Source organism: Thunnus thynnus, chromosome 21 (assembly GCF_963924715.1).
Source record: "Thunnus thynnus chromosome 21, fThuThy2.1, whole genome shotgun sequence".
Taxonomy (NCBI): Eukaryota; Metazoa; Chordata; class Actinopteri; order Scombriformes; family Scombridae; genus Thunnus; species Thunnus thynnus.
In genome coordinates this window covers 12,728,890-12,755,316 of record NC_089537.1, presented here as the reverse complement: position 1 = coordinate 12,755,316, position 26,427 = coordinate 12,728,890, and the positions used below count along the sequence as shown (strand labels likewise).

At 40.4% G+C, this 26,427-nt stretch overlaps 2 protein-coding genes across 3 annotated transcripts; one reads left to right on the top strand and one right to left on the bottom strand.

The window, feature by feature from the left end:
• The first annotated feature begins 1,532 nt into the window (after nt 1-1,532).
• zdhhc23b (zinc finger DHHC-type palmitoyltransferase 23b) lies at nt 1,533-11,847 on the top strand. 2 transcript variants are annotated; one of them, XM_067577636.1, is made up of 6 exons: nt 1,535-1,818; nt 5,921-6,075; nt 7,369-8,058; nt 8,488-8,655; nt 10,563-10,832; nt 11,268-11,847. In XM_067577636.1, the coding sequence occupies exons 2-6, from the start codon at nt 5,936-5,938 to the stop codon at nt 11,311-11,313; spliced, it is 1,314 nt and encodes a 437-aa protein (XP_067433737.1). In that variant the 5' UTR covers nt 1,535-1,818; nt 5,921-5,935; the 3' UTR covers nt 11,314-11,847. The 2 variants fall into 2 exon arrangements, with proteins under 2 accessions (XP_067433738.1, XP_067433737.1); XM_067577637.1 differs by lacking the exon at nt 11,268-11,847 and having other exon boundaries at nt 1,533-1,818; nt 8,400-8,655; nt 10,563-10,701.
• ccdc191 (coiled-coil domain containing 191) lies at nt 11,781-26,038 on the bottom strand. Its single transcript, XM_067577635.1, has 17 exons — nt 25,918-26,038; nt 25,221-25,259; nt 24,817-24,952; nt 24,563-24,712; nt 23,071-23,249; nt 22,684-22,907; nt 20,740-20,896; nt 20,410-20,600; nt 19,951-20,200; nt 18,793-19,214; nt 17,397-17,488; nt 16,971-17,053; nt 16,780-16,881; nt 16,466-16,609; nt 14,890-15,042; nt 14,355-14,509; nt 11,781-12,130 (listed from the first exon to the last, which is right to left on the bottom strand). The coding sequence occupies exons 1-17, from the start codon at nt 25,993-25,995 to the stop codon at nt 11,989-11,991; spliced, it is 2,697 nt and encodes an 898-aa protein (XP_067433736.1). The 5' UTR covers nt 25,996-26,038; the 3' UTR covers nt 11,781-11,988.
• Between the last annotated feature and the right edge of the window lie 389 nt (nt 26,039-26,427).

The window sequence follows — 26,427 nt, the reverse complement described above, 5'->3', positions numbered from 1 at the left end:
AAGAGTCTCTCTGCATATGTATGTGTCACATAGTATGGTTCTCAATGATTTCACTAAGTACAATACAGGTACTGGGATTGCAAAAATGCTGCACAGTGCACTGAGGTGCATGGATTGGGGACACAAAGATCACATTAATATTGATTGTGCTACTATGAAATCAAATATATTCAGATGTAAAACCATAAATAGAAACTGCTGGTGAAAATCGGCTTACAACTCCACATTTGATATAAAGTTCTGGTTGTTTCAAAGCTTATGGAAGCACAATACTTTAAACTGAACTGCCTGAGAACAAAGAGAAACAATATTTCTCCTTTTTAAGAGTCTGACTTGACTAACAGCAGGACTTTAAACCTTTAGAGTGTAAACTTTAAACGGTTTACACTACTCAGCATTTTAGTTGCGTAATAGATGATGCAGAAGTGGAAGACTAAATGGGAGTAAAGCCAAATGTGTCTTTGTTCTTTTGTCACAGGTGAAATACAACACTACTGAGACTAGTTTACATTATTAATGACGCAGGTCCCCATTTATTCCTGGAGGAAATATTATATTTCCTGTAAAGTATCTTTTTGATGTATGATAGTGGGAATTATAGTGTATGAGCAATAAGGTTAGTTTATATTGAGATTATATCCACACAGAAAAATAATATATGAACATATATGGACATATATTGAAGACACATGTATGTATAACACATATACATATAACCTACATGTCTACATAATGGAGATAGACATGATGATTTTGCCTTTTTTATACATGTTACACAAAAGTATCATAAATGTTTGCATTTACACACAACACATAAATGTAGCATGTATGGAAATTACATATGGTGCGTTTTCTAAACTAAACTTCTAAACTAAACCTAAACTTCTCACATGGTTTAATTTTAATAAATGTTCAAATGATCCAATGTTTCACCAAAATCAAAGATTAGAGAAAAAGTCCAAAAACTGAAAACAGATTTATGTATCAAAACTTTGTTTTTTCTTCTTTCCTCTCCCATTAATCATCTCACAACCCCTCAGATTTATCTGGTGACCTTTTGGAGGGGTCTGACCCCTAGATTGGGAACCACTGGACTAAACTAGTTAACTGTATATAAAGTAGTTCAAACCAGCTGCACCTCCAGCAGCTACAACAGTAACATGCTGCTTACACACTGATGATGTCATATATAATAATATATCAGTCATAGGGACCAAAACACTGCTTTTACTGCAATACTTATGTACTTTTACTTCATGCAGGACTTTTACTTGTAGTGGAGTATATTTAAGTAAAGGATGGGAGTACTTCTTCCATCACTGGTATACTGTATTGTAATGTCACAACAGGGACTTGGATTATTGTAATATCTTTGTATTCTAACATTTTTCATATATATTTTTTTTATTTATCAGAAACAATTTCAGCCCTGAAGTGCCAAAACTCAGTTTCCTTCTATTCGTGTTGTCAGTGAGCTCAGTATGTGTGGTATATGTCTGTCCTGTAGGTGTAAATGAGTCCTGGGCGGGGAAAGTCTGCCTCATTTGACGTCAGGAGGGAAACTGTCTGCTACAGTTTGGCGGCAGAGGAGCTACAGGACGTCTTCCTCAAACACCAAACCCCGAACCAAAACCCCCCCGGTGCGTGTGAGGCTCCCTCCCCACACTCGAACACTTCAAGCCGGCCTGGTTGGTCTCCAGCCGCCGTTACTCTTCTTCCACACCGGATACGACAACAGTTACCAGGAGACAGACTTCCGTTGTCAAACCAGTCGATATTTACTCGAAAGCGTCGGCATGTAAGCGGCACAGTGTTCAGGTATGTTCGCGCTGTGTCTAATTATTATTATTATTATTAGTTGTTTGTCTTTGGCTCAACATTGTAGTCTTGTTTGACGCAGTGCGGTTTGTTGACAGGTACGATAGGTGAAAATATGGATTAACTGTCTGGGATTAACTGGTTGTTATGAGCCGAACAGCCTCAAGTGTCAAACAAAAAAATGAGCAGCAAGTACAGAAAAACGCGACTCATGAGAGCAAGATTTAATTTTCAGCGTGAGATACGTCAAATTAGGGCGAATTAGTGTAATGTGGGACAGTTGAGCTCAGATGCATTTATCCTTTCCTCATATCAAATGTTAATGAATGGGACTGCTGTCAAACTGGGGCTGCCATGTGATTGAAATTACTTCCTTCACACATGTGATGCTATAAAATAGGGGCAAGGCAATCTTCAAATGTCAGTGACAAAAGGATTTAGAGGGATACAGACAGGTGACAAATTAAAGGAAAAATCTGAATAAATGAGCGGAGAAACATAACAAATGCAGATGCTTCCACACAGGTGCAATTAAGCAATTAACATCCCATCATGCGTCCGTGGCATGTATAAAAATGCTGAGCAGGCCCAGTTGATACTAATTTTATATTTTGGAGCTTCAACTGGCCAGTGTTTAAATAGGAACAGCATTTATATTCATGGGAAAGACACCAGTAAACAAATTGTGGTCGACGGTGCGCATTTGGTGACTGTGATGCTTGAGCATTAGTGCGATTATGTAAGGAAAAACAGAAGCAACTCTTCCTCAGGTGACTGAGATTGTCAACGCAGGACGTGATCAGACTATCAGCAAGAGCAGTCCGTTCACAATTACATAGAGAGGGATATTATAGTAGGGTAGCAGTACATAAACCCCTCATCACAAAGATGAAGCATGTTTGAGAGTTCAGTGGTGCAAAAACCATAGGCACTGGTCTACAGAGGTTTGGACAAAAGTGATATGGTCATATGAGTCATCACCACCATATTCTCGACAAGTGGGCGAGTGCATGTGCGGCGCACACCAAGAGAACGGTAAAGGCCTGAATGCTTGACCCCTACAGTGAGGGGATCCAGTGGCTCTGTTATGCTTTGGGGGGCATTTTGCTGGCATGGTTTGGATCCATTTGTCCCCTCAGAGGGAAGGGTCACTGCAAATCAATACAAATACAGGGTACGAGGGGTCACTGAATGGTTTGATGAGTATGAAAATTATGTGAATCATATGCTATGGCCTTCACAGTCACCAGATCTCAACCCAACTGAGCACCTATGGGAGATTTTAGATTGATGTGTTAGACAGCACTTTCCACCACCATCATCAAAACACCAAATCGGGGAATATCTTTTGGAAGAATGATGTTCACCCCTCCAGAAGAATTCAGAGACTTGTAAAAGCCAAGACGCATTGAAGCTGTTCTGGTGACACGTGGTGGTCCAACACCTTGCTAAGACACTTTATGTTGGTTTTTCCTTTAATTTGATAGATAGAAGAGATTAAAGTGTTGCAGCAGCCACTTGACATAAATCAAAATACAATAACAATGAGGTACGTAAAAGAAACAAATATAACTAAAGGCTATATTACATACAATAGCTAAATAGACCAATAAACAGAATAACTAAAAATAGAATACAGACTTCTAGAGATATATACCATGACTTGTAGCCTAAGTAATTTAAAGTTAAGGATTATTAATACTATACATTCATTGTATGAATTGACTTTCAGCCTTGTCCCACATTTCTGAGCTGTCCCACATTAGGAAAGGCTCATAATAACCACTTTTATAGGAATACTTTTAAATTTGCTGTTACTTCTCCTAATGTGATATCTGCATTCTCCTTTCTGATAAGATTAGAAAACACCATGGGGATTTCAGAATGGTATTGGGTGCAGATATAATGTATTGGCTTCATATCAAAAATATATTGCTAAAGTGCCAATTGCAGAAATTGTCCCACATTACTCTAATTATAGAGTATAATCTGCAAATGAAATGACAAGCTGCATAAATTGAGTGTTTATCCTCAACTACATCTCTTTTTGATGTAATCTGTAAGCCAAGTTAATTTCATTTGTTTACTCAATGCCTGGAAGTAACTTCTTTATTGTTGTTTATTAAGAAAAGGTGTCAATTAAGCAATCAAAATACATTTTTTATATATCTTCTATACATTTATTAGCCTAAGTGTAACTGATTAAGGAGGTTTTTGCAGATTGAAACTGTAACTGTCAGGAAGAGCAGGGGTGTAATTTTATAATTTTGCAGCTGATCCCCTATTTTCAGTTGTGATAGCATTTACTAGTTACTTACCATTTATCATGTCGATCAAAGAAATAAAAAAGCTGTCGTTTCCGTAAACAACCTTAAGTTTGATGTTTTTGGAAATGCGTTTTGCCTTCTTAGATGAGACGATTGAAACCACTCTCATATCTGTCTGTGTCATCTTATCTGTACATAAAGGCTGGAAACATGGACTATTTCTTGGCCGGGAGCAGTGACTTTCTGGAGACTTCACTGGTTACCTAGCAACCTCACCATGACAACAAGGTTTCAAGAAGTCACTGCCCCTGCCCAAGAAGTAGTTCCGCACATAACCCTCCATAACACCACAAATTACTGTTATCACACTTTGGATTTTGTACTGATTACACAAACGACACGTAACACATTAATTAGTGAGCTTTAGAGCTGCTGGTAGATTTTTTTTTTTTTTAAACTTTGGACAGAGCCAAGGCTAGCTGTCTTTACGCTAAGCTAAGCATATTTAAAGGAGAGATATAAGAGTGGTATTGCTCTTCTCATCTAATTCTGACTCTCGGTAAAAAGGCAAAATGTTTAATTATCCCTTTAAAAGAGCTATTTCTGTAATGGCTTATTGCCATCTTTGTTTGTTTTCTTCTTGTCATTTCTCTGGCTCTGGCTTTAATTCAACCTACAAATACCTATTTTGCTCAGCTGTTTTTCCAACTGGCAGAAATAGTCGTGATTAGGCACAAAATCAGACCATTTAAATGTGGATATGTGGGCAGCAATTCAGACAAAGTCCTCCCCACCTATGGGTCTCCAATAATTATTATTACCTTTTCACCCCCTTCCCATCGTTCATGAAGAGGAACTACAGTAATCCTGGTGCATATTTTGCAAGGATACAATACAATGTTTTTCAATATCCTGCAACAATTTCTAGTTAAAAAGCACTGTACACCACAGAAACTGTCTGAGCGTTACAACAGGGCATAAAACTGCTGAGCTCCACAGTCACGCTACGAGTCCCTGCAGTAGTATTAGTTTTTTTTTGGTCAGGGAGCAGATGTGCTATTTGGTGCTACGACACTCACACACACACGCACACACACACACACAGACATTAATCAGTACATGTAGACCAAACAGTCTCTTCTCTTTCAGCCTTTGCAGACTTTGCTTCATGGCTGACTGGAAGGACTCTACAGTTAGATGTTGGTGACCTTTCTGAACGTTGTTAGTTTGATCGCTGGTGGACTTATAATAACACAGGCTTCCATCCTTTTATCTATTGCTAATCAGGGGCTCGCTCAGGCCCCCTCGAGAGAACCAGATCCCCCCCAGAGGGAGGTTTAACTGACCTAAAGGATTAATCTCACTGAGTGGTTCACTGGGGAATCGCCAGTCTTGCTTTCTGTGATTGAGGAGATACTGAAGACCTGTGATTGTTATATAATTGCTGCCTCACCTCAACCCAATTCCATCTGTGTAGTCTTTGCAAGCCAGCAGGCTCCAGCGGTGGACACGTCCACTTGCTGTAAATTATTAAAGATGACAGATGCGTGACAGATGTGAGGGTAGGAGGTGGACTGGGTAGGGTCAAATGAGCAGGGTCTGCTTTGTGTCGTTGCGTGGTGGAAATCTGTTTGGAACTGCTCCACTATCTAAAACACATGCGAACAGCCGGTAAGCTGCTGAACGCAAAGGTCATTTCAGCACAGTGAGCTTTTAGAGAAATTTTCTGTTATTGTCTCTCAGTTTCTGTCTCTCATCTGTCCCTTTTCTTGACCAAATGCTTACACGAGTGCGCTTAATGACGTTCCTAAAAAACTCTTTTTATCATCTGATAGGCGAGGCTGTCTGTCATGAAGAAGCGAGCCAACAAGGTGCTGGAGGAGGAGGAGGAGACGTTGTGCTGCTGCGAGTATGTCAACAGGCACGGAGAGCGCAGCCATGTAGCAGCCTGCTGCTGCGACTGCGAGGACCTGGATGATGTCTGTGACAGGTGAGGGGCATTAGACTAACAACAGAGCTGCATCTGCTAGTCTATAAAATGTCAGAAAATAGTAGAAAAAATGCCCGTCTCATTTTCACATCGCCCAAAGTAATGTCTTCAAATAAGAGATGCACCGATCTTGTTTTTTCTCTCCTCATACTGATTCTGGTATCTCAACTCTCTGCTGATACTGAATAACGATCCAGACCAGTGCACTCGTCTTTTCCCCAAATTTAATGTCTGTGCGCATCACTGCGCAGAGCTCATCAAAATCCTTTTTATGTAAGTTGACATGAGGTCAGGGATTGCTGTGGCACCAAAACTGAGTCAGCCACTGTGACTGGATGAATATAACTGATAGCAGAAATGTTGAATTTTATAATAACACTGACGGAGAAATATGGGTCATTCACAGTGAATATGTGCATCGAATTTCTTTTTTTGTTTGACCAACAGTCCCAAACCCTAACATGTTCAATTTACATGGATATAAAACAGAGAAAAGCAGGAAATCCTCATATGTAAGTAGCTGGAATCAGAAAATGTTGGCATTTTTGTTTGATAAATGGTAGATTAACTGATAACTGACAAATTGTTGACTAATTTAACATTGAATCATGAATTTCATCGCTATCATCTTTATGTTTAGCTGTAAAATGACCCTGCACAAACTAGATTTGAAACAAGAAGTAGATTAATTCATCAGTTGATAATCCAGTAAAACACAACATATTTGCTGGTAAGGTTTCGAAAATACACCATTCTGTTTTTAAGTTAAAAACTCAAGATAAAACTTGTAGCTGTTGTGATTTGTGACAGGCATTTGTCATTATGTGTAACATTTCATATAAGAAGCAGTTAACTGATTAATTGAGAACATAATCAACAGATCTCCAGTGGAATAATTGCTGCATCCCTACAATCAGCTCTGTGATATTATAGGAGTCATGTTCAAATAGGGTCAAATATATTTAATGAAAAATGTCTCACCTTGACTATGTTCCTCACACTAAATAATCTTGCTATAACAGGCCCATTATGCCCCACATGTGCAACGAATGACGTTAATTAATGATTGCTCAGTTTCATTAAGTGTCCCAGTAACTCATTCTAGTGATGAAATGAAATGCGGTCGTTAATTATGTTATTAACTACACCTGTGCCCTTCCTGCTATGTCATATCTAAACAGATTTATATGGGTTCTTTAGAAGAAGTGCAGTTTTGCATCATAGGGTGACCTTTTCCAGGTAATGAGGAAACTATTGAAGTGAAAATATTTCACTGTGTCTTTGCTCTCTCAGGTTTTTTAAGAGGGAGCCTCAGAAACCTGAATCCTTGTCCCAGGTGGCTGAAGTTGTCACAGACCGGATCCGTGTGCCCTGGCTGTGGGGTGGAGCCCGGAAAGTGGACCTGTCTGTCATCCCTCCTCTTGTAATCCTCCCCGTCCTGCTGCACCTTGCTGCGTTACACTTCCTGCTCGGTGTGGTGGTTCTGACAGCTCTGCCGGGCCTAGTGCTGTGGTACTACTATTTCACCCACCGCAAGAAGGGACGCACACTGTTTTTCCTCAGCCTAGCCCTCTTCTCCCTGGCCTACATGTACTACCTGTTCATCACAGAGGTGCATCCCCGCGGGGATGTTGGACTGGTCCAGCTGACAGTGGTAACATTAGGGGTCATCCTTACACTGGTGGCCCTCGTCCACACCAAGAGAGAACCTGGCATCGTGCGGCCAAACCAAGAGGCCGTCCACAGCACGGTGACTTATTACAGCCCTCTGGCAGACAGAGATCCCGCCATAAATGTGGGGAGGCAAGATGCGATGATGACAGTGGCCAACCGGGCAGGATCGTCGGAGCAGGCGATTGCGGAGCAGAAGGAGAGTAGCCGAAAGAACTGGTGTTCGGTGTGCAGGGTGGTGCGGCCCCCGAGGGCGGGACATTGTCGGATCTGTGGTGTCTGCGTGCTGCGTCTCGACCACCACTGTGTCTGGTGGGTTCCATTAAAATGCCTCTCACTCTGGCCTGTCATCAGTTTTTCCTTCTGTGCTTTCACCTCATCTCAACTTGCCGTCCGCCTGTTTCTTCTACACAAACTCTATTTAATAAAACTGCAAACATCTTTTGAATATTCAGAACATTGCCCTTAAGTGATTGTCTTTCTTTTCAGGATTCATAATGAGATGTTTGTCCTGTTCAGTTCAGTTGATTGACACATATTTGTATGTTCAAGTCAACATCACACACTCATATAAGCTACAAGTGAACCTTTCCCTGCTGCCATCCACTCCTACACTTATATGTATGTTCCTGCATGTGTGTGTGTGTGTGTAGTGTAACCCTGGGGTCTCAGTACGATGTTTTGTCTGCCTGTGTGTGTACTTGTGTGTTTGTGCGTCCCCTCGGTTGTTGCCCGGGGCAGGATAAACAGCTGCGTGGGGCAGGCCAATCACCGCAGCTTCCTGCTTACGCTCGTCCTCTTCCTGTTGACGTCCCTGTACGGAATCAGCCTGGTGCTGCAGAGTGTGTGTCCGAGACAGAACCTCCTCACAGCCCTGCTCTACTGCCCGGGGGTCTACAACCAGTATAGGTACTGAGAATACAGACATGCATTTCGTAGAGACAAACAAACCAAATATTCAATTTAAGTTACTATTTACCATATTAAAATAGCAAACAATCAGTAGATTAATTAAAGGAGAATTAGACCTTCTTGTTGAACATTGTTGTGTCTGTGGGTTGCTTTTAGCCCTTCATTCCAACTATCCCCAGGCTGGATTTGTTGGGTCTAGAAGGTAAATAACCACTTTCAAATAACCACAGAATTGTTTTTTTTCCAAAAATAAGGCTACAGAAATGTATATTAAGTCTGAATGCAAATAATTAACAAGAAATTGCAGCACAGAAATTCCAAAAACACTGTACATTTGCAGTAATTAAAAAACAGTGTCATCATTACAGAGTTTGTCCACCAGAGAGCACTTACATGTTTATTTTTCCACTGTAAAATGTCAGACTCAGTACATGTCTTGGTCACAATTCTTTTGTATTTCTCTATAACATTAAATATTCATGACTAAATCATCAACAATCAAAGTAAAACATTAATAATTAAGAGTTTAACAGTCAAAAATGTAGCTGATCTCCTTCATTAGGGCTGTTTATTTGTGGTTTGATCAGATTCGATTGACAGCAACCAAACAACCAACCAATTAGATTCTGATTGAAATTATGCAAAAAATGTTTTGTAATGAATCCCGTCCACTTCAAACCAGTGAGAAGAGCATAGACAAAAACAAAGAGAGACAGAAATTTTTAATGTGGAAAAAACAGAATAGTGTGTTCTCATAAAAAGAAGCTGAGAAAGAGAAAATACATTTTTGGTGCCTTTAAAAAAACAAATTTAAGGAGGGATCATTATTGAAAGTGTTATGATATGAGTTTATTTTAAAAAATGAATATTGGTTGATCATCAGATTTTTCCTTTTTAAGTATTAACATCAGTATCTGCCTCAAAAATCCTTCATTTGTCAGGCTCTATAAGCAAGTTTCCTTCCATTGTGTAAAGATGCAAAGCATAAATGGCCGTGGTTTTTCACTTGCACAGTACTTCAGGAAGATGTGTTAATTAATTAAGAATGTGTTAATTTGTAAAGAATATCTGTAATAAACATCTAAGCATCTGCTTAACAGCACAAATACAAACGGAATAATTCTATTAAAAGTCTAAATTGAATAATTCAGCATATACATATATGTACATCCACAGTTAAAATGGAACCCATGGAAACAGGAAATGGCAGATAGCAGCAGTCAGAAGCAGAAATTCTTGTAACAAACCCAAGGAAACTAACTGAGGCACAGTGGGGCATGTTGACATTTTTCCCAGAATTACCCATAAAGTGAAGACTAATTGAGGTTCTTGCATATTGGACAGCAGGCTTCTTTGACTGTAGTGTTGAACCAGTTTCACAGAGAACCTTGGAGTCTTGCCTGTCAAGCTGTTGGAGACAGTATTTTTGATCGCAGTGATGAGAGTGGATGTGAAGTTAGTAGTAAATGATCTACTCTGGCACTTCCTGTCACAAATTTGACTGGCCTGCTAGTGCTGTTTAGGTGTCACACGCTGAAAACAGACTACTGAACAGAGACTATGTCCTAAATATGTAAAAAAAAAAAAAAATAATGTTCTGTTTCAAAACTCATTTTGAAAAAAAGAAATGTATATTCTATGAGATGAAAGCTTCTCTTTATCACATTTTATTGTCCCTTTTTCTTTAGATACCACGCTGAAGGATTAAGTGGTTAAAACAAGTGCTGATCATGTAGTGTAATGTAGTCAGATTTTCATTTGTGCAATGCCAAAAAAGACACAATGAGACCAAATTAGATATTTTTTTGGTTATATATGAACAGTAATAACCTTGCAGACACTGTCTGGACTGTGATCTATTGTGAGACTACAGCAGGATTTACCATCTTTTGTCTGTGTTCCAGCACTGCCCTGTGCTTCACCTGTGCGTGGTACAGCAGCATCGTGACTGGTGGGCTCCTACACCTGCTGGTGGTGCAAGTCATCAACGTCAGCTACAACGTGACTGAGCGCGAAGCATGCATCGCCCTGCGAGAAAAAACCGCTCGCAGCGCCTACTGGGGACTCATCGTGGACACCGGCGTCTACTCTAGAGGTTTCCGTGCCAACTGGGCAGAGTTCATGAACATGACGGACAAAATTAATCATCCCTCTCCCGCCCCACCAGACTTGGTGTAAGAGACGTAGCCTGATGGGGGGGGGGGGAATGAGTTTGGGGCTTGTGGCTGCTGTTTTGTTCATGTCCACTGGGTGGCAGCATGGCTCCTTCCACTTTGATTTCACGTCGCCTGCCGTCTCCTGGCAGCAAACCTGAGAACTGCCAGGACTTTTAACACATGTTACTGCAGCTATGGAGCGGCCACCTGTCTTTGACACATAGCAATAACAACTACAAACCCTAATAAGATACACTCACTGCCTTTCATGTCACTGACAACTGGCATCTCGTCTATGCAGCTTTATCCACTCACATTGACCTTTCAGTCTCCCTCCACTGCTGCCTCATTCAACTTCTCAACCGTCTCTCCGCCAAACAAATATCACTTTTTTTCACACTGGTTGTCTTCGTTGGACTTGAACATTGTCTTTATGTCTCCTCTACATTTTAGTGCCTTGCTGGGAGTCAGGAAAAAAGACAAATGTGAGAATGAGTGAACCCTGAACAACAATAAGGTCACTGTTGATCCTTGTAGGGACGTTATCTCTGAGCACAGCAGCAGCAACAAGATGTCGCCTCGGAAACCGGTCGGTCCTGGCCAACACGGGCTAGACGTCATTTCAAGGACTCACTACACCTCCTCCACAAACAAAGGAGGGAACTTTACCACTACAAGATATTTGTCACAGATAAATTAAACATGGCAGCACAAGTGTTACATAACATAAAACATAATGAATGATTTGATAGGTATGAATATATGAGTTGTGACTTTTAATCTGGTTCAAACTGACTTCTGCATTAAACAGCTGTGGAAATATATATATAAAAAAGAGATAAATCAATACAAATTAATGTCAGCTAGAGAATTTAGAGTCTACTCTTCACTGCCTTCCACTATAGCCGCTTTTATTGGCTGTCAAATGGATTGAAAGCTTTTTTTTTTGTATCCTAAAAATTGTACAGGTCCAGTGAGTGTTTGTATGAAATGAACTTGAATTTCTTTTTATTAAATTAATGTGAGAAATGTACATGTGTATTCATTTGCTGTGTGTGTGTGTGTTAGTGTGTGTGTGTGCGCACTTGTCCTCTTTGCAGTTATCGAGATGTTTGTGTGTCCTCTGTGTCGGTATGCACATTGTCTCCTACAGTGACTGTTTGTCCCAGAGGCTCTACAGTGGATAGGAGCAGAAATCAGGCAGAACCTCAGACACTTTCCGTCCCAGCTTCTCCCGCCGCTCCTCCCTCTCTCTTTCTTTGCGCTGCAGATATGGAAGCTGCCTCCAGGCCAGGAAACATCTCTGCAACACCCGTCTGAAGTGTAGAGGCAGATGGAGGGACAGACGGGAACAGAGCATGCAAGCAATAAGAAACTGAATTATTGAGACCTCTGGGTTATCAACACCTAATGAGTTTTCACACGATGTTACTGGGAGCTCGTGGACTATAGCAGTTGGGCAGCTGGTTGGAATTCACCTGCAGGCTGCGGCCATTTAGTTGCCTCACCAGAGAAGCTGAAGATTATAAACATTCACATTTTGTGGCAATGACAGTGAAATCATGAAGTTGGAACAGTGCTGCAGCAATCAAATTTAGTCCACAGTGGGAAACGCAGTATTAGTGTTATTTAGCATAATTGAGGCAAGATGTAATTGTTGGATTAAAATAAATATTTAGCAGCAAAACAAACATTGAAAAACAATTACAATGCAAATGAGGAAAGTTTAACAATGAGTCACCAAACACATTTTTTTTTTGGCCACACCAGTGGCATGGCCCGAGGGATGGTAATGTCCCTCTGTCAATCAATTCACCACTTTGGTCCAGACCGAAATATCTTGAATACTATTGGATGGATTGCTATGAAATTTTGTGCAGACATTTATGGTCATTCATGGAGGATGAATCCTACTTCCACTTTGGTGATCCTCTGACTTTTCCTCTAGCACTACCATGAGGTTGACATTTGCTGTTTTTGTCTTGACAGCTATGAGATGGTCATGACGTATGGTATAAACATTAATGTCCCCCTCAGATGAATTGTAATTACTTTGGTGCTCTTATGACATTTTATCCAGCACCAATATTTGTGGTTTTGAGTGAAATGTCTTGACATTCATGTACCCTTCAGGATGAATGTAATAACTTTGATGGTTTCTCATGACTTTTCATCTAGCGTATGTTAAAGTGTTGGACAAATTGAAATTTGTCCAACACTTTGGTTTATGACCATATACCTGCACCTGTCAAGTTCTCATATGAACATTTAAACAGGTTTTCCTTGCCATAATCATCCTTCCTGTTCATACTCCTCCAAATGTGCTTTCAATGTAAGTGATGGGGGACAAAATCCACATTTGGACACGTCAAGTCCTCGTTTGGTGCAACAATATATTCAAAAGTTTATCTGAAGCTTATGAGGCTTCAGCCATCATAATTATTCAAATCAAGTTGATAACTTCCAAAGTCTTTATAGTGTTTCCCTGTTGAGCAGTGCATGGAGAGTGACAAAAAGGCTGTAACTTTGGAAGATATCCACTTGATTTGACTAGTTTGGACAGCTGAAGCCTCATATTATCATCAGAAAAACTTAGAAACATATGTTTGCACAGATGGAGGATTGTGGATTTTGTCCCCTATCACTTGCACTGACAGCACATAAGGAGGGAATCTTTTACTGTAATGCCAGTATGAACAGCAGGAATGATTACAGCAGGGAAAACTTTTAAGTTTAAGTGAACATATGGGCACCTGGCTATTGTTTAATGACAGGCTTAAAAATTCTATCCTTCAAGATGGTGAATATGGTAAACATAACTACCAAACATCAGCATGTTAGCATTTCGGAAGAATGTTATTCACCAAGTCTGTGGTGTGGCTGTAGACTCTCAGTCTTGTTAGATCCATATATCATCTTTACTCACAAAAGTAAAGACATGAGGTAGATAGAAAGTGTATTATTGCAGCTATAGACAATAAGTTTAAAAACACTGCACCATGCAAAATAGTTTTGTCACATTGAAGTTTCAACCTGAGTAGCCAAATACCTGACTGACTCCATTAATCATAATCTGAGGAGACGTTTATCGCTAACAGCAGATATGAGGCAGTCTGCCAAAGAAGATGATGTTCTCTTTCATTTTATATCACAATGTACTGCCCCAAAAAAACCTGCCAAATCATGCTCACATTTCATAGTGATACAGTTTATGTTCAGCTTCTGCTTATACTCAAAGTGAATGTTCCAGTGTTTAACCTTTATCACATTCTGCAGTACTTATTAAACATTTTACTCACAAATCAAGTTTGTTCATGGTGTCTGAATATCTTGAAAGTCTATAGAATAGGCCTCGAAATGTCTACACTGAAAATTAACACATATAAGAATTCAAGGTGTTGTGGTTTCTTCATTACATTTCAACTGGCAATTTAAGTCTCACAAGATGTTATATTGTTAGTTAATAATGTTAATGGAGGGGGGTGGGACACAATGCAGCGTCCATGAAGTGAACATATGGGAAAGTCACGGGTAGCAGACCTGTTATTGTGCTCCTGAGCCAGCTCCTGACAGTCCCACTCCACCAGCCTCTCCTGGGTCACGTAGTCCAGCAGTGCCAGCAGAAACCTCCTCAGAGTGCGAGTGCGATAGAAACGCTCGGCTCGCTCCTCCTGAATCATCCGCCAGTCCTTCAGCTGATGCAGACGAGGAATATAAAAGTGTATCACTGGCTTGTAGTAAAATACACATTTATCCTGCTTTGAAAACGTACATATTCATCTTTTCTAAGCTGGAAAATGCTGTTAGTTCTAATTAAACCTAATGAGCCATCTAATAGAAGTTTAATCATCATTTTGTCTCAGTTTAATGACTTGATATTCATAGCAATACAACAGTTTCAAGTTTCTCAGTATTTTAAGTGATGAAGATGGTACTCGCTTCAACCAGAAATTGAGTGCAGGTAGGAGAGGAGATTAGGAAGGTGTTGCTGTAGCTCACTGTCAGAGGATGGATTGCAATCTTGATTGAGTAACTGTGTGTGTGTGTGTGTGTGTGCGCGCGGGTGTATACACACTCTTTTCCAACAGCTTAAGCTCCTCCGAAGCAAAAAGTGCTGGTGCAGTTGGTCAGCAGAAACCTCTTTCTCACACAGGGACTCTCTTGCTGATTGCTTCCAGCCTAGTGTGCACCGCCTCAGGAGGAAGAGATTGTGATGTCTCTCAGCCAGCTGGCAGGGATTGAAAAGAAAAGCGCCGATGCACGCTGATGAATGCATCCAAAATTCAATCATACGGGCCAGGTAGAAACAATGGAGTGGTATGAAATGATGAAGCACTCCGACATGTAACAAAGAGCTTTTTGTATCTGGCTGTGAAACAAGTGTATGTACAACATCTTCTGTGTTCATTTGTGATGCAGATCAAAGGCAGGAACATTTTGAAGATGGAACAATGATACTGTGTCACACGCTTTTGTTTGGATGTTTTCCCTCTGCCTTTTTTTGAGTGTGTGAGTGTATGTAAGTTTTGTGTAAGTACATATTCAAGAGTATATGATGGTTGGTGGGTACTGTAAATGTGTGTTTTGCAGTTTTGCCTGGGGTTTGTTCGATTTTGCTGCCAAGGGAGTATTTTTACCAGAGCAGTTTGCTCATTGCTCACAATTATCAGTTTATTAAATGTGTTAGAGTGGGTTGCCTGTGGATACACAGTGTGTGGTAAGTGGTACTTTATAATAATAATAATCAACTTTAAATAGCACTTTTGAAGTTGCAAAGCACTTTATAAGCAGGGAAAATACAATACCAATAGATGGATATTAACTAAATGGAACAATGGCCAAAGATGGTACTAGATTATCTATTATCTATTATTATAATAGAATTATCTCAGCAACAGAGATAATAGATAAAAGTACATAAATCATTGACAGCCAAAGCAAAAAAGGAAAAATAAGCTTTAAGAAGTGATTTAAATTACACCTATTATTGGTTTACGAGTGTTATGAAAATGTCTGTGCTGTTCTACCTCGTTGGTTGAGGCAACTGCATCACAGTAGTTAAGACAAAATGAAAAAAGCATGTGTAATCCTCTTTGTATTGCTAAAATTTTGTACAGATTAGTGTTTATAATCTTCCTTAGACACGGCAGAGCAACGACTAGACAAGCTTTTTAGTCTGAGAAGATTGGGGGGGTGTTGTTTCCACCCATGGGCCACGTGTCATAAAAAAACATCTAGCCACTTTTCAAGATTTGAATTATAAAAAGCCTTTGATAGACTACAGTCTGTGCACACATTGCCTTTGTTTGACTGCCTTCCAGCCAGATAGCAGATGCGCATGCAGTATGTGCTCTTTTTAATGTTCAAGCAAGTCTAACCAGGCAACGTTTTTGTTATTCAAATCCATGAATATCTTTTTTGTGTGCCATATTTACCCTTGGAGGTCAAAATTCTTCCTTTTTAGTGTATTGTAATTCTCTTCCAAGTAAATCTGTGATAATGGAACGCCTAAAGTGCACAATTATCTGCTCAAATAAGATTTTTAGTGCACTCTTCAAAGGCCATAATCAAGAACATCTCCTGCGTTCTGAATGATAGAGAGGACTGAAGGCAGGATGAATTTGGGACAGGTGGTTGAACAGGTGATGTACCTGTGTGTTGGCTTGCCTGAGCTGAATGAGGCGTTTCCACGGTGCCAGGCCTCGCCGTAGCAACAAGGATCTGTGGTAGTGTTGACGGGCCAGTTTCAGGAGCTCCTGCTGCCTTTTCAGTTGCCTCTGTTTCTCCTCTTCCCTCTGCACACCCACACAGAGAACGTGATATCATTTTAATATTCTGCAATGTGTCACAAGAGTACAGTCCTGCTACATGTCGCTCGGTCTTACTCGTGGGAGAAGACTGCTTTCTGTATTCCGACTCATGTTTTTCAGCGTCTCTTTGAACCTCCATATAAAACACATCTTACCTCTCTTTCCTGCCTTTTCTCCTCCCTCCTCTTTGCCGCTGCTTTGCGTTTCTCCTCCTCCTCCTCTCTCTGCCTCTGCTCCACAGCGGCTTTCATCTCAGCCTGAGAAAGGGTTTTTTATTTTAATAATGAAGTTTGTCTTTTTTTAACATGGTTTCACTTACACAGTGGGAACTTGTGGAACCTCTCACCAGTTTTTCCTCTTCCTTCTTTCTCTTGAGTTCCTCGATTTCCCTCTTTCGCTCCGCTCGCTGATGTGCGCGGACCTCCATTGCTTCAGAGAGACAGAGATGGAGAGGAGAGAGCTGAACACAAGATATGCTACAGAGGTACAACAAGAGTTTCAGGAGTGGATACGTGGATGTTTATGTACTGTATGTCCCTTCATATCATGACAATGTCACTGAAAGTTAAGGTAAACATGACTGTCGCAGGGGCTATAGACCTATGTGCTTTTATGTCTTTGAAAGTTATGTCTACATGCATGTGACAGGGTCATGCAATTTTCTTGACAAAAGAAGGTACAGCACATGTTTGCAAGAACATGTACCTGCTGTGTGTGTTTATATCCATATATGAGTTTGTATATGTATATGTATGGGGACTCGCGGACTGACCTGTGATGATTGGATGGGGGTACGTCAGGCGTGTGACAGCTTTCCTCGGAGGTGCGTGCAGACTGTCAGGTTCTCCAGTAACTCTCAGTGCCCTGCAAGAGAAACAATCACAGCCAGACGCGGAGAAACAAAGGCACGTCAAAACTCTGTCTGCACATTCGCATCTTCTTGATCCTCGCCTGCCTGGCAAATTTTATTCAGACAGGTATCAGCTCAAGAAGAGCTCAAGCTGGCATCAAACTGTCCATAAATCTATAAACGAATTTCAATGTTGTGCTGAACTTTTTGCTTTTACTGATAAAAACATTTTAGAACTATGTTGAAGGTTTGACTTATTTTTGACAACTCTAAAAAGTTGTATAAATTCAAAAGTTTCTTGGAAAAGGCATTTAAGCTTTTAAATCATTCTGTGGCTGATCAGTTCCTTTGTATTTACTCCTGTGTGATTTGCATTTAATAAGGAAAGCTATTAACGGATAATAGCTTTTACTCCAATTCACCTCCGTGAGCCTCATGAAAACAAGCAGTGTCTGTACCATGCTAGATTTTCAATACATTACTTTAAAAGGGTATTATTTCTAAAAACAAAACAAAACAAACTATGTTAAGCCACTGAGGTGTCCACAGACAATGACTTGCCAACTTGTTCAGCCATTACTCTTCTTGCTGAAAATAGAACCACTTCCTAATGAGTCACTCTTCATAAAGAGTTAATAAGTTGTAACTTGTGGCTTTATTAACAGTTAATAAATAATTTACTGATGCCTTATAAATCACTTGTAGACCATTATTGAGAATAATCTTCGGGTTGTGAACAATCTTTCTGGTTGGTGTCTATCCTCCAATAGCATTAAGTGGATAAGCGCTGTACAACCCATGTATTAACTATTCCCCTTTAGAACTGCAGACTTTTTAATTAAGTATTGTACAAACTCTTAATTAAGGACTTATTAATATTTATAGTCTCTGATGACTCATTAACATTTCACTGATGAGTAAGAAACTCACTCATCCTTTATCAATAGCTTAATGAACATGCCTAACTGCAGACTTGATGGTTTATTATCCTTAATGAATGACTTTAACATTTAAGCTAATAAACATAAAGTCAATATGACTGATCATGTTTATTAGAAACTGAGAAATGCAAGAGTAGTTATAGTAAGTGGTATAACTACTACTTATAGTATAGTAGTAATGAATGACTCACCAGCCAATTTATTAACTAATCAAGCCACTTACAACTTAATAAAGTGTGCCTTATGTGAAAGTGAAACCTTGAAAATTTCTTTCACAAAGAGGTGACTGATGCAAAAATCTGTCACTTTTAACATGTTGATATGAGTATGATACACCCACAATGGACGTCACTCTCCTTGACATGCAGTGAGCCTACCTCCGCTCTGTAGGGTCAAAGTTTTGGCTCTTTGGCCTTGAAGCCCCCGGAACAGAAAGCTCAGTCAATGCTGCGGATTTCTGTGCTTCCAGCCCCAAGCCGATCATACTCTGCTTCTCCCTCAGCTGAGCAATTTGCTCTTGCTGCTCCTTGAGCAGTTTCCTCTGTTGTGTGATGATCTGCTGCTGGACGGCGTGTCTATTTTCAAACCTGCTGCCCAGTGACACTGCACTTTTTGAGCGGGTAAAGCCGCCGCCCTCGCCTCTCTGCCGTGCCTCATGGAGCTCAGCAGCATTCGGTGCCACGTGGCGCCGGCTCACCTGCCATGGCTGAGTGGGCTGGGCCACAGCACCCACTGGGGTTTTATCATGATGTGCTGCAGAGGCATCAGGGGTTAAAGTGCCTGACCTGTGATGATCTTCCTGCAGAGTTTAAAACAGGGCAGAGAATAAGATATGGCAAAGTTAAACCAGCCCCAAGGTCCAGGTTTATAGACAGCTTAGGGGATAACACAGATGCAGTATCAAGCTCCTATCAGTATCGCAGGGCATTTAGTCTCCACTGAAACTTTATTCAGCCTCAGGAATCCTGATAAATAAGCAGCAGAGGCCTGATAGAGCATATGACCTCCATACCGACCCCTCCAACTCCAACTTCTTCTCCTGCTCCATTTCTTCTGTCTTTGAACTGTGTTCCACTATCCTACACCTCTTAATTCTCTCTAGCATTCTGTCCATCTGCTTTATGCGTTCCTGTCCTCTACATTTACACTGTAAATGTTTCCTGCTCTCTTACTCTCCAGAGTTATGAATATTTCAGCGGGAAAAACGTTTTTTCTCCCTGGTTGATGTGCTGTGAAAGGTTCAGGTCAAAGGTGCAAAGAGAGGAGGTGCAAAGAGAAGAGAGGAGTCAGGAAACAAAACTCTTACTCAGTTTAGTCCCTTAACTTATTTATTGCCTCAGTAATTAGGCCTTTGGCATCACCTGCCAAGGACAACGCTGAGGTTTAAGTCATGATTTCACTCGGTGTGTAATATTTGAGTCACTCTTCATGAGTTGAAGTTTTGTTTTTAGTGGCAAACATTAAAAAAAGAGCATTTGCATTTATCCCTGTGCATTGTTGCTGATGATATGAGAATTTGTAAGTGCACCTCTCACCTTGTCTGCATTCTTTGGTTGGTTAGATGCCTCAGGTGGGGCCATTATTGACTGATGAGCTGGGGTTTCTGTGGCCTTGAGTTTGCCTGTTGATGCAGCATTAATCAAGGCGACCATCTTGCGTCGGGTTTCCTGCTGCTGGGCCAAAAGCTCTCGTTGTTCCTTCTCCGTGCGACACCATAGCTGCCACTCATTTAGACACCAACGCAGCAACCGCTTTCGGTCACTTTCCACAGCCAGTTTGCATTGTCTAGAGGAGGTGATTGTATTTTTAAACTTCAATTATGGCTTTAACAAATGTTTTGTTTGTCTCTCATCATACTTTAATAATTAGTAGTATCACTCAAATATAGGTAGGTACCTGTGATTTGCATTTTGTCACTTGAAGTAAAAAGCAGAATTTCTACCAGGTTAAAAGGTTAACAGGACTCTTCATAGTACTTTTTCTTTTTTTCTTGCCTGTTTTCAGCTCGTAGCTCCTCTTCTGTTCTCATCACCTCTCGCTGCTTTTGTTCTGCCCACACCACCGCTCGCCACGCCCGCCAGGCTGTCAGCAGCCTCTTCCAGTCATAAAGGGCCTTGGCTTTTCCCATACGTAGCCTTTGGTTCAACACCACTGAATACCATCCAGAGAAATGCCTTTGCAGACACTAAAACATGAGCACAAAGGCATGAAAATATGCAGGCCTGGGAGTTATTGTGACTCATATGTACAATTATAAGAATGAACGTAGGCACATATACTGTACAACTTACTCATACACTCACACACATAGTACAGGTACCAACCTTGAGGTTGCGCATGTGAACCATGGTTTGAATGTTCTGTTCTTTGTATAGTCGCTCTGTGTCGTGCTGCTGCCGCTGCTGCTGCTGTTTTGTGGAAAGTGGAGGAGCTGACTGGAGGCTCTTCGCTGTCCGCTGCCCTTCCAGTCTCTCCCTTTCCCTGTGGGACAAACATGCAGTTAGTAGCCATACTTTAATTTGGCATAAATGAAAATTGACAGTACAACTCAATACCATACAATCACACTGCAAATAAATAAAATGTTAACTTCATTAATTAATTACATTAATTTCATTTAATATAACGTTAATGACCTCCAGTCTTGTATTTTTGGTGCCTAATTAGATTTCCAGAATTTAAGAAACTTTTTATGACCAGATGATTAAAAAATAATCCATCCATAAGGATACCTTAATGATGGCCAAAACTGAAAAACACAAGGTTCAATTCATATTTTACTACCTTTCCAACAATCCCAAAGAGCAAAGACTCAGACTCTTTTCATTTTACACTTAATACATAAATTGAATGTGTGAATCTTTTCCTGACACATGATGCATAATATACAATTACTTTGAGTCATCACAAAACATTTACTTTCCAGACAATGTACTCAAGTCCTTACTCCACTTGTCCAATCAGTTCTCCAGGTTTCTTTCTATTCTTCGTTTTGAAGTGCTTTATATAATTTCCCACTCAATTAAGTTACATCTGAACAGAAAGTATATCATTAATACTATTCTTAGTCGCAACATTTTCAGAAAGTAAGATATCTAAAGGTGGCACTTTGATTCCTGTCGACTGCTTTTCACAATGATGTTGACTATAAAAGTAACCTCGGCTCAGTTTCCAGTTGCAGCAAAGGCCTTGGTGAGTACACACATAGAGAGGGTTACACAACAGCAGCCTCATCATGCTCGCCAAGGGCTTATGTACTCTCCACAGGGACACTTTGACAATAGTTTGGGTCAGGAAGCTAGCTCATCACAGGCATACTTGTGCTGTTGATTCACAGCTCCCTGACCCTTGCCTGCTTCACCTTCCTATAGTGGATTCCACTATAGGAAGGTGAAGCAGGCACGTACAATGCAATCATATCAGAGATTGAGGGTAATTTCAGATATAGGAGATTGTTGTAACCACTTCAGCAGAGGTCAGTGGTTGTTGTGGAAACTAGGGATGAGCAGAGAGCCCAGCATTTGTGTTTATGTCTATATCTGTTGAGGCAGCAAAATTGTTCGTATTTGTATTCGAATAAAAGTGGAAAGAGGCTTAAAATCCTGTTGTTTTTATTACGCTTTTAATTTTAGAAAATTAAAGTGTTACAATAAGTGTTCTTAAATAAACTACCTTACAAAGGAGGTCCCCACACTGGGTCTCGAACTGGAGTCTCCCAGATCATAGATGACTGCTCTGACTAGTGAGCTAAAACTTAACTCATCACCTCATTGAAGACAGACTTCTACCTATTTATACACCCATAACACAGAGACAACACACCGTGTAATGTGTAGGGAAGAACTTCAAGGCGATTCTTGCTTTGAACTTTTCATTTATTGCCTATTTTTTACAACCTAACTTTGTGGAAGTTAACCTGTTGTTCCCCTTCTTTGGGGGAAGAAGGGGAACAACAGGTTATGGAGAGTCCCTTGGGAGCACTTCACATGTGTCAGTAGCTCAGCTTTATCTCCGGGGAACACCCCCAACTCTGAGAGTGATGTGCAAATTAGGAAATGTGAGTCATGTAGCAGGTGGATGTGACAGTGGAGCTGAGATAGCAATGTAACTGACCTGTGCACTGGTTTTTGACACGGGTTTTTATTTCTTCCCAAAAACAAATAATTTTTAAAATATTTGTATGACACAAATATTTGTAAAAATACCACTATTTGTGCTGTGCCAAATAATGTATTTGTATTCCGGCGCACCCCTAGTGGAAAACATACCTCTGTCGAACCAGCTGTTCCAGGCCTCTGCGCTCCTCCATCTGCCGTCGCAGTCTCACCATCTCCTGCTGCACCATCTCCTCTTGCCTACGTGCCTCCTGCTTCTTCCTCGTCTCCTCCACTCGCTCCCTCCTCTTTGCCTCCTCTCTGGCACCCCGCTGAGCCTCCATCTCTCTCTGCTGCCTTTGCCTCTCAGCATCCCGCCGAGCCCTGTTCTCTCGCACCTTCAGTGGCAATCAGCAGCAATTAGTGTAATTGAGAACGCTACTTGGGTGCCCAATGTTCCAGTTGATTCACTCAGGGCTGTTCACGGTGACAGTTTCCAAAGCCACAGCATTCATATGTCTTATGAAACTTGAGGAATTTAAGGAACATTTGGGAACATACCTGCTGGTGTCGTGCTTCCATGGTGATGATTGGGTCTCTGAACTTCTTCCTTGTTTGTCCAACATCCAGCGCCAGTTCCTCCATCATCCCAGAGTCCAACACCTCCTGCTCCATCAGGTCTTGTAGGATGCTGCTAACAGCACTGTGCTCTTCTTCCTCAGCCAGTTGGGTGTAAAGATCTACGTGCATAAGTGAATGTGAAAGAGAAATATTGTATCACAACTGAAGGAGTGTTTAAAGGACCGTATCAGTGGCTTTATTTGTTTTATCCCATTAACTGCAAATCATCTGTATTTTAAATTACTGCAGACTGTTTTGCAAAGCATACAATACTTTTAGATTGATTTCCTTCCCTTCAGGTGGCCACTAGTTTCAGTTCAGTTCACCATGGTGTGAAAATCAATGTGTGGAGATGCAACACTTGCTGACTTTGCATGTACTATATATTTTCAGCTGTTTTGTAATGGAGTTATGGATTGTTTAGAAAACTCTTGGAAGCACAAACATCCCACATTTGGGGGAAAATTGCTGAAAAGCTTCACACTCATGAGTTTTGTTGTTAGAATATGAAACCCAGAAGATGAAAAGTCAGCACATTGTGGGAAAGATAAAGATTCAGTTTGTAGCTCCTTGCATTCAAAACCTTGCACTTCGATGGTCAAGTCTGGATTCTTGAATGGTTTTCAATAAAGTCCTGCATCACAACTGTATTACTACACTATGATAACTTTAATTTGATAAAAAAAAAAAAGTTAATGACATGCTCACTATGATAAATTCAAAATCAAAGCATGTTTAAAGTAAGTTGATTTTCATACTGCAGTCAAAATAATTCAAGCCAACGAGTAACTGAAAAGTAGTAAATCAGTATAAAGACTTATAATCTTTGTTAAAAAAGGTCAGCAGCAATGTAAAGTATAGGTGACATGATTTGTAGTTAAAACATGCAAAACCACTGGTATGGTCTTTAACTCGTAGTATTACCAGAAGTTTATGACAATAGTTAATAGCTGGTAGTGATTCATGTTTCATTTTGTTTAAATTTTTGGCCAAACCAATAATATATAATGATACCTTTATAAAAAAAACATTGTATAACTATATATTAATTTAACCTTAAAAAAGTAGTTAATTTGAAAAATTAAAATTCAAACATGTCTCTGTTAACATTAACTGGTTTGGAAGAAGGGAGATTGACTGACAGGGTCTAAACTCACTGAGTGTTGGTATTTCTGAGTTTGGTGTCAAGGTGACGTGATGACTGGATCTTCACTTGGAGTGAACTATTTAAAGATGTTCTGCACTAGTCATTCAAACACAGTTTTTAACTACACATACTAGCTTTAATCCAGCAGTCCTAATATACTGTACATCATATTAAACGTAAACCTCCCAATTCCCATTATGGCCAGAAGTATTGCATTTGAACAAGTCTTTCTTAATTAAAAATTATCCTCAGGTCGGAAACACAGGTTTTATTGTTGCTCAGTACCATCAAAGTTCAAGGCAGCAGGCTGTGCAGTAGCCAGTGCAGCAGGGCTTCTCCTCTCAGCGGAGCACATCAGGTCATCCTCCTCCTCCTCCTCCATCTCCAGCTCCAGACGCAACTTACTGCCCAGCCAATCGCTTAAAAGAGCCTGAGCTGCAAGATGCAACAACCCAAATATCAATGTTCAGCCTGCCGCTGCACAGACTCTCTATTATGAAGGTTACATGTCTCTAGAGACACTTTTTATGTGCTGCTACCTTCGCCGTAGGCGTCATCATGAGCTCTTAACTGGTCGGAGCTTTGCAGAGGTACAGCTAGGTTGTTGCTTCCTGACTGAGGTTTCTTATGGGAGAAGACTTCAGACACAGCAAACTCAGAGGCCTTCTCCACTTGCTGAGGACAAGGAATTTCATGAGAGGAGTAAAAATGTATCAGAAAATATTAAAAGTGCCCATCAGTCCAAGGTGACACCTTCAAATTGCTTGTTTTGTATTAAAAATTCTAAAACCCAAAGGTATTAAATTGAAAGTGATACAAAAAAAAGAGAAAAGTAGCAAATCACTTATCAAAATTTTCTCTAGATCGACTAATTGATTAATCGGCTACTTATGATACTACTTAACATATACACAAATCTGCACATACAGTAAGTTCTCCTCACCTTCCTCCACTGGTCTATATCACCATTCTTCAAATGCATCTGTTAGAGAAAGAAAATTATTTAATGTGTGAGCTCATTCTGTTTGCACGAGAGACCACAGGGTTCATGAAAATGCTGCTCTCGTGCTCATGCTATGGTCACCTTTGCCCGTTTGAAAGTACACAGATGAGCTTATAGACACCTTGAGCCTAAAGGCACAATGTGCAAATTGAGGGCTGAGCCAATTCCTGATGTGTGCGGATTATTTCAGGGGAAAGCTTAGCCATTGCCTTAAATCAGCAGATTACTTCAGATTCATTTACCTGACATCCAAAAGTCAGTGCTTTCTAGCAGCGATTCAGCTATCTCTGTCTCAGGCTGCAGGCATGTGAGTGTCTGAGAAAGGCCATTTGTATGACATCTCTAAACCTTCCCCTGACACAAGCTATGAGCCTATAGATAGTATTAACACTGATGTGCTTTCCCTGTATTCATAAATTCAATAGGGCACATAAACCATTATGTTTTACCTCTCTAGGGGATTTTAATAATCCTGGGGAAAATATTTTATGTTTAACATAAGAGAATGTGTTGAGGTGAGCCCCTTAGATTTATAATCTAAAACAGACAGCATAGTTTAATTCCTTTTTCCCAGTAGTGAAGTCTGAACCAATCACTATAGAGGCTGTGGTCAGTTTAAAACAAAGACTAAACTTACCTTGTCTGCAGATGTTTTACTCCTGCTGAGCCTCCTCCACCTGAACAGGTGAGGATCATGACCTGAGAGTGTCATCATCTGTTTGTTACTCACTATAATTTACACTATTACAGTGTAATCCCAACCAGCATTTCAGTATCCTCTTCTGATCTTCTACCAACAGCGTTCATCAACCAGAATAGTCGACTTATTTTATTTCTATGCCATCAAAATATGTTCAGAAATAACTACAAAGAGTCCCTCGCAAAAGCCAAGACCTGTGCACATAACTGCCATCGATGCGATTACAGAGCACTCTGGGTAATGTAGTGTATGAACCCGTTTTTTTAGGCTAATCACGGCACCAAGAAAGCATTTCAGAACTACGTGTCCCACTTGACTTTGTTTGTAGTTCAGGCGTCTCTCAGGTAACCATGGCAACTTTGTTCACCTCGCTAAAGAAGTAACCAAAATTACGTTTAAAATGAAAGAATCTTTAAAGTAAGATAAAATAAATGACATATAATGCAC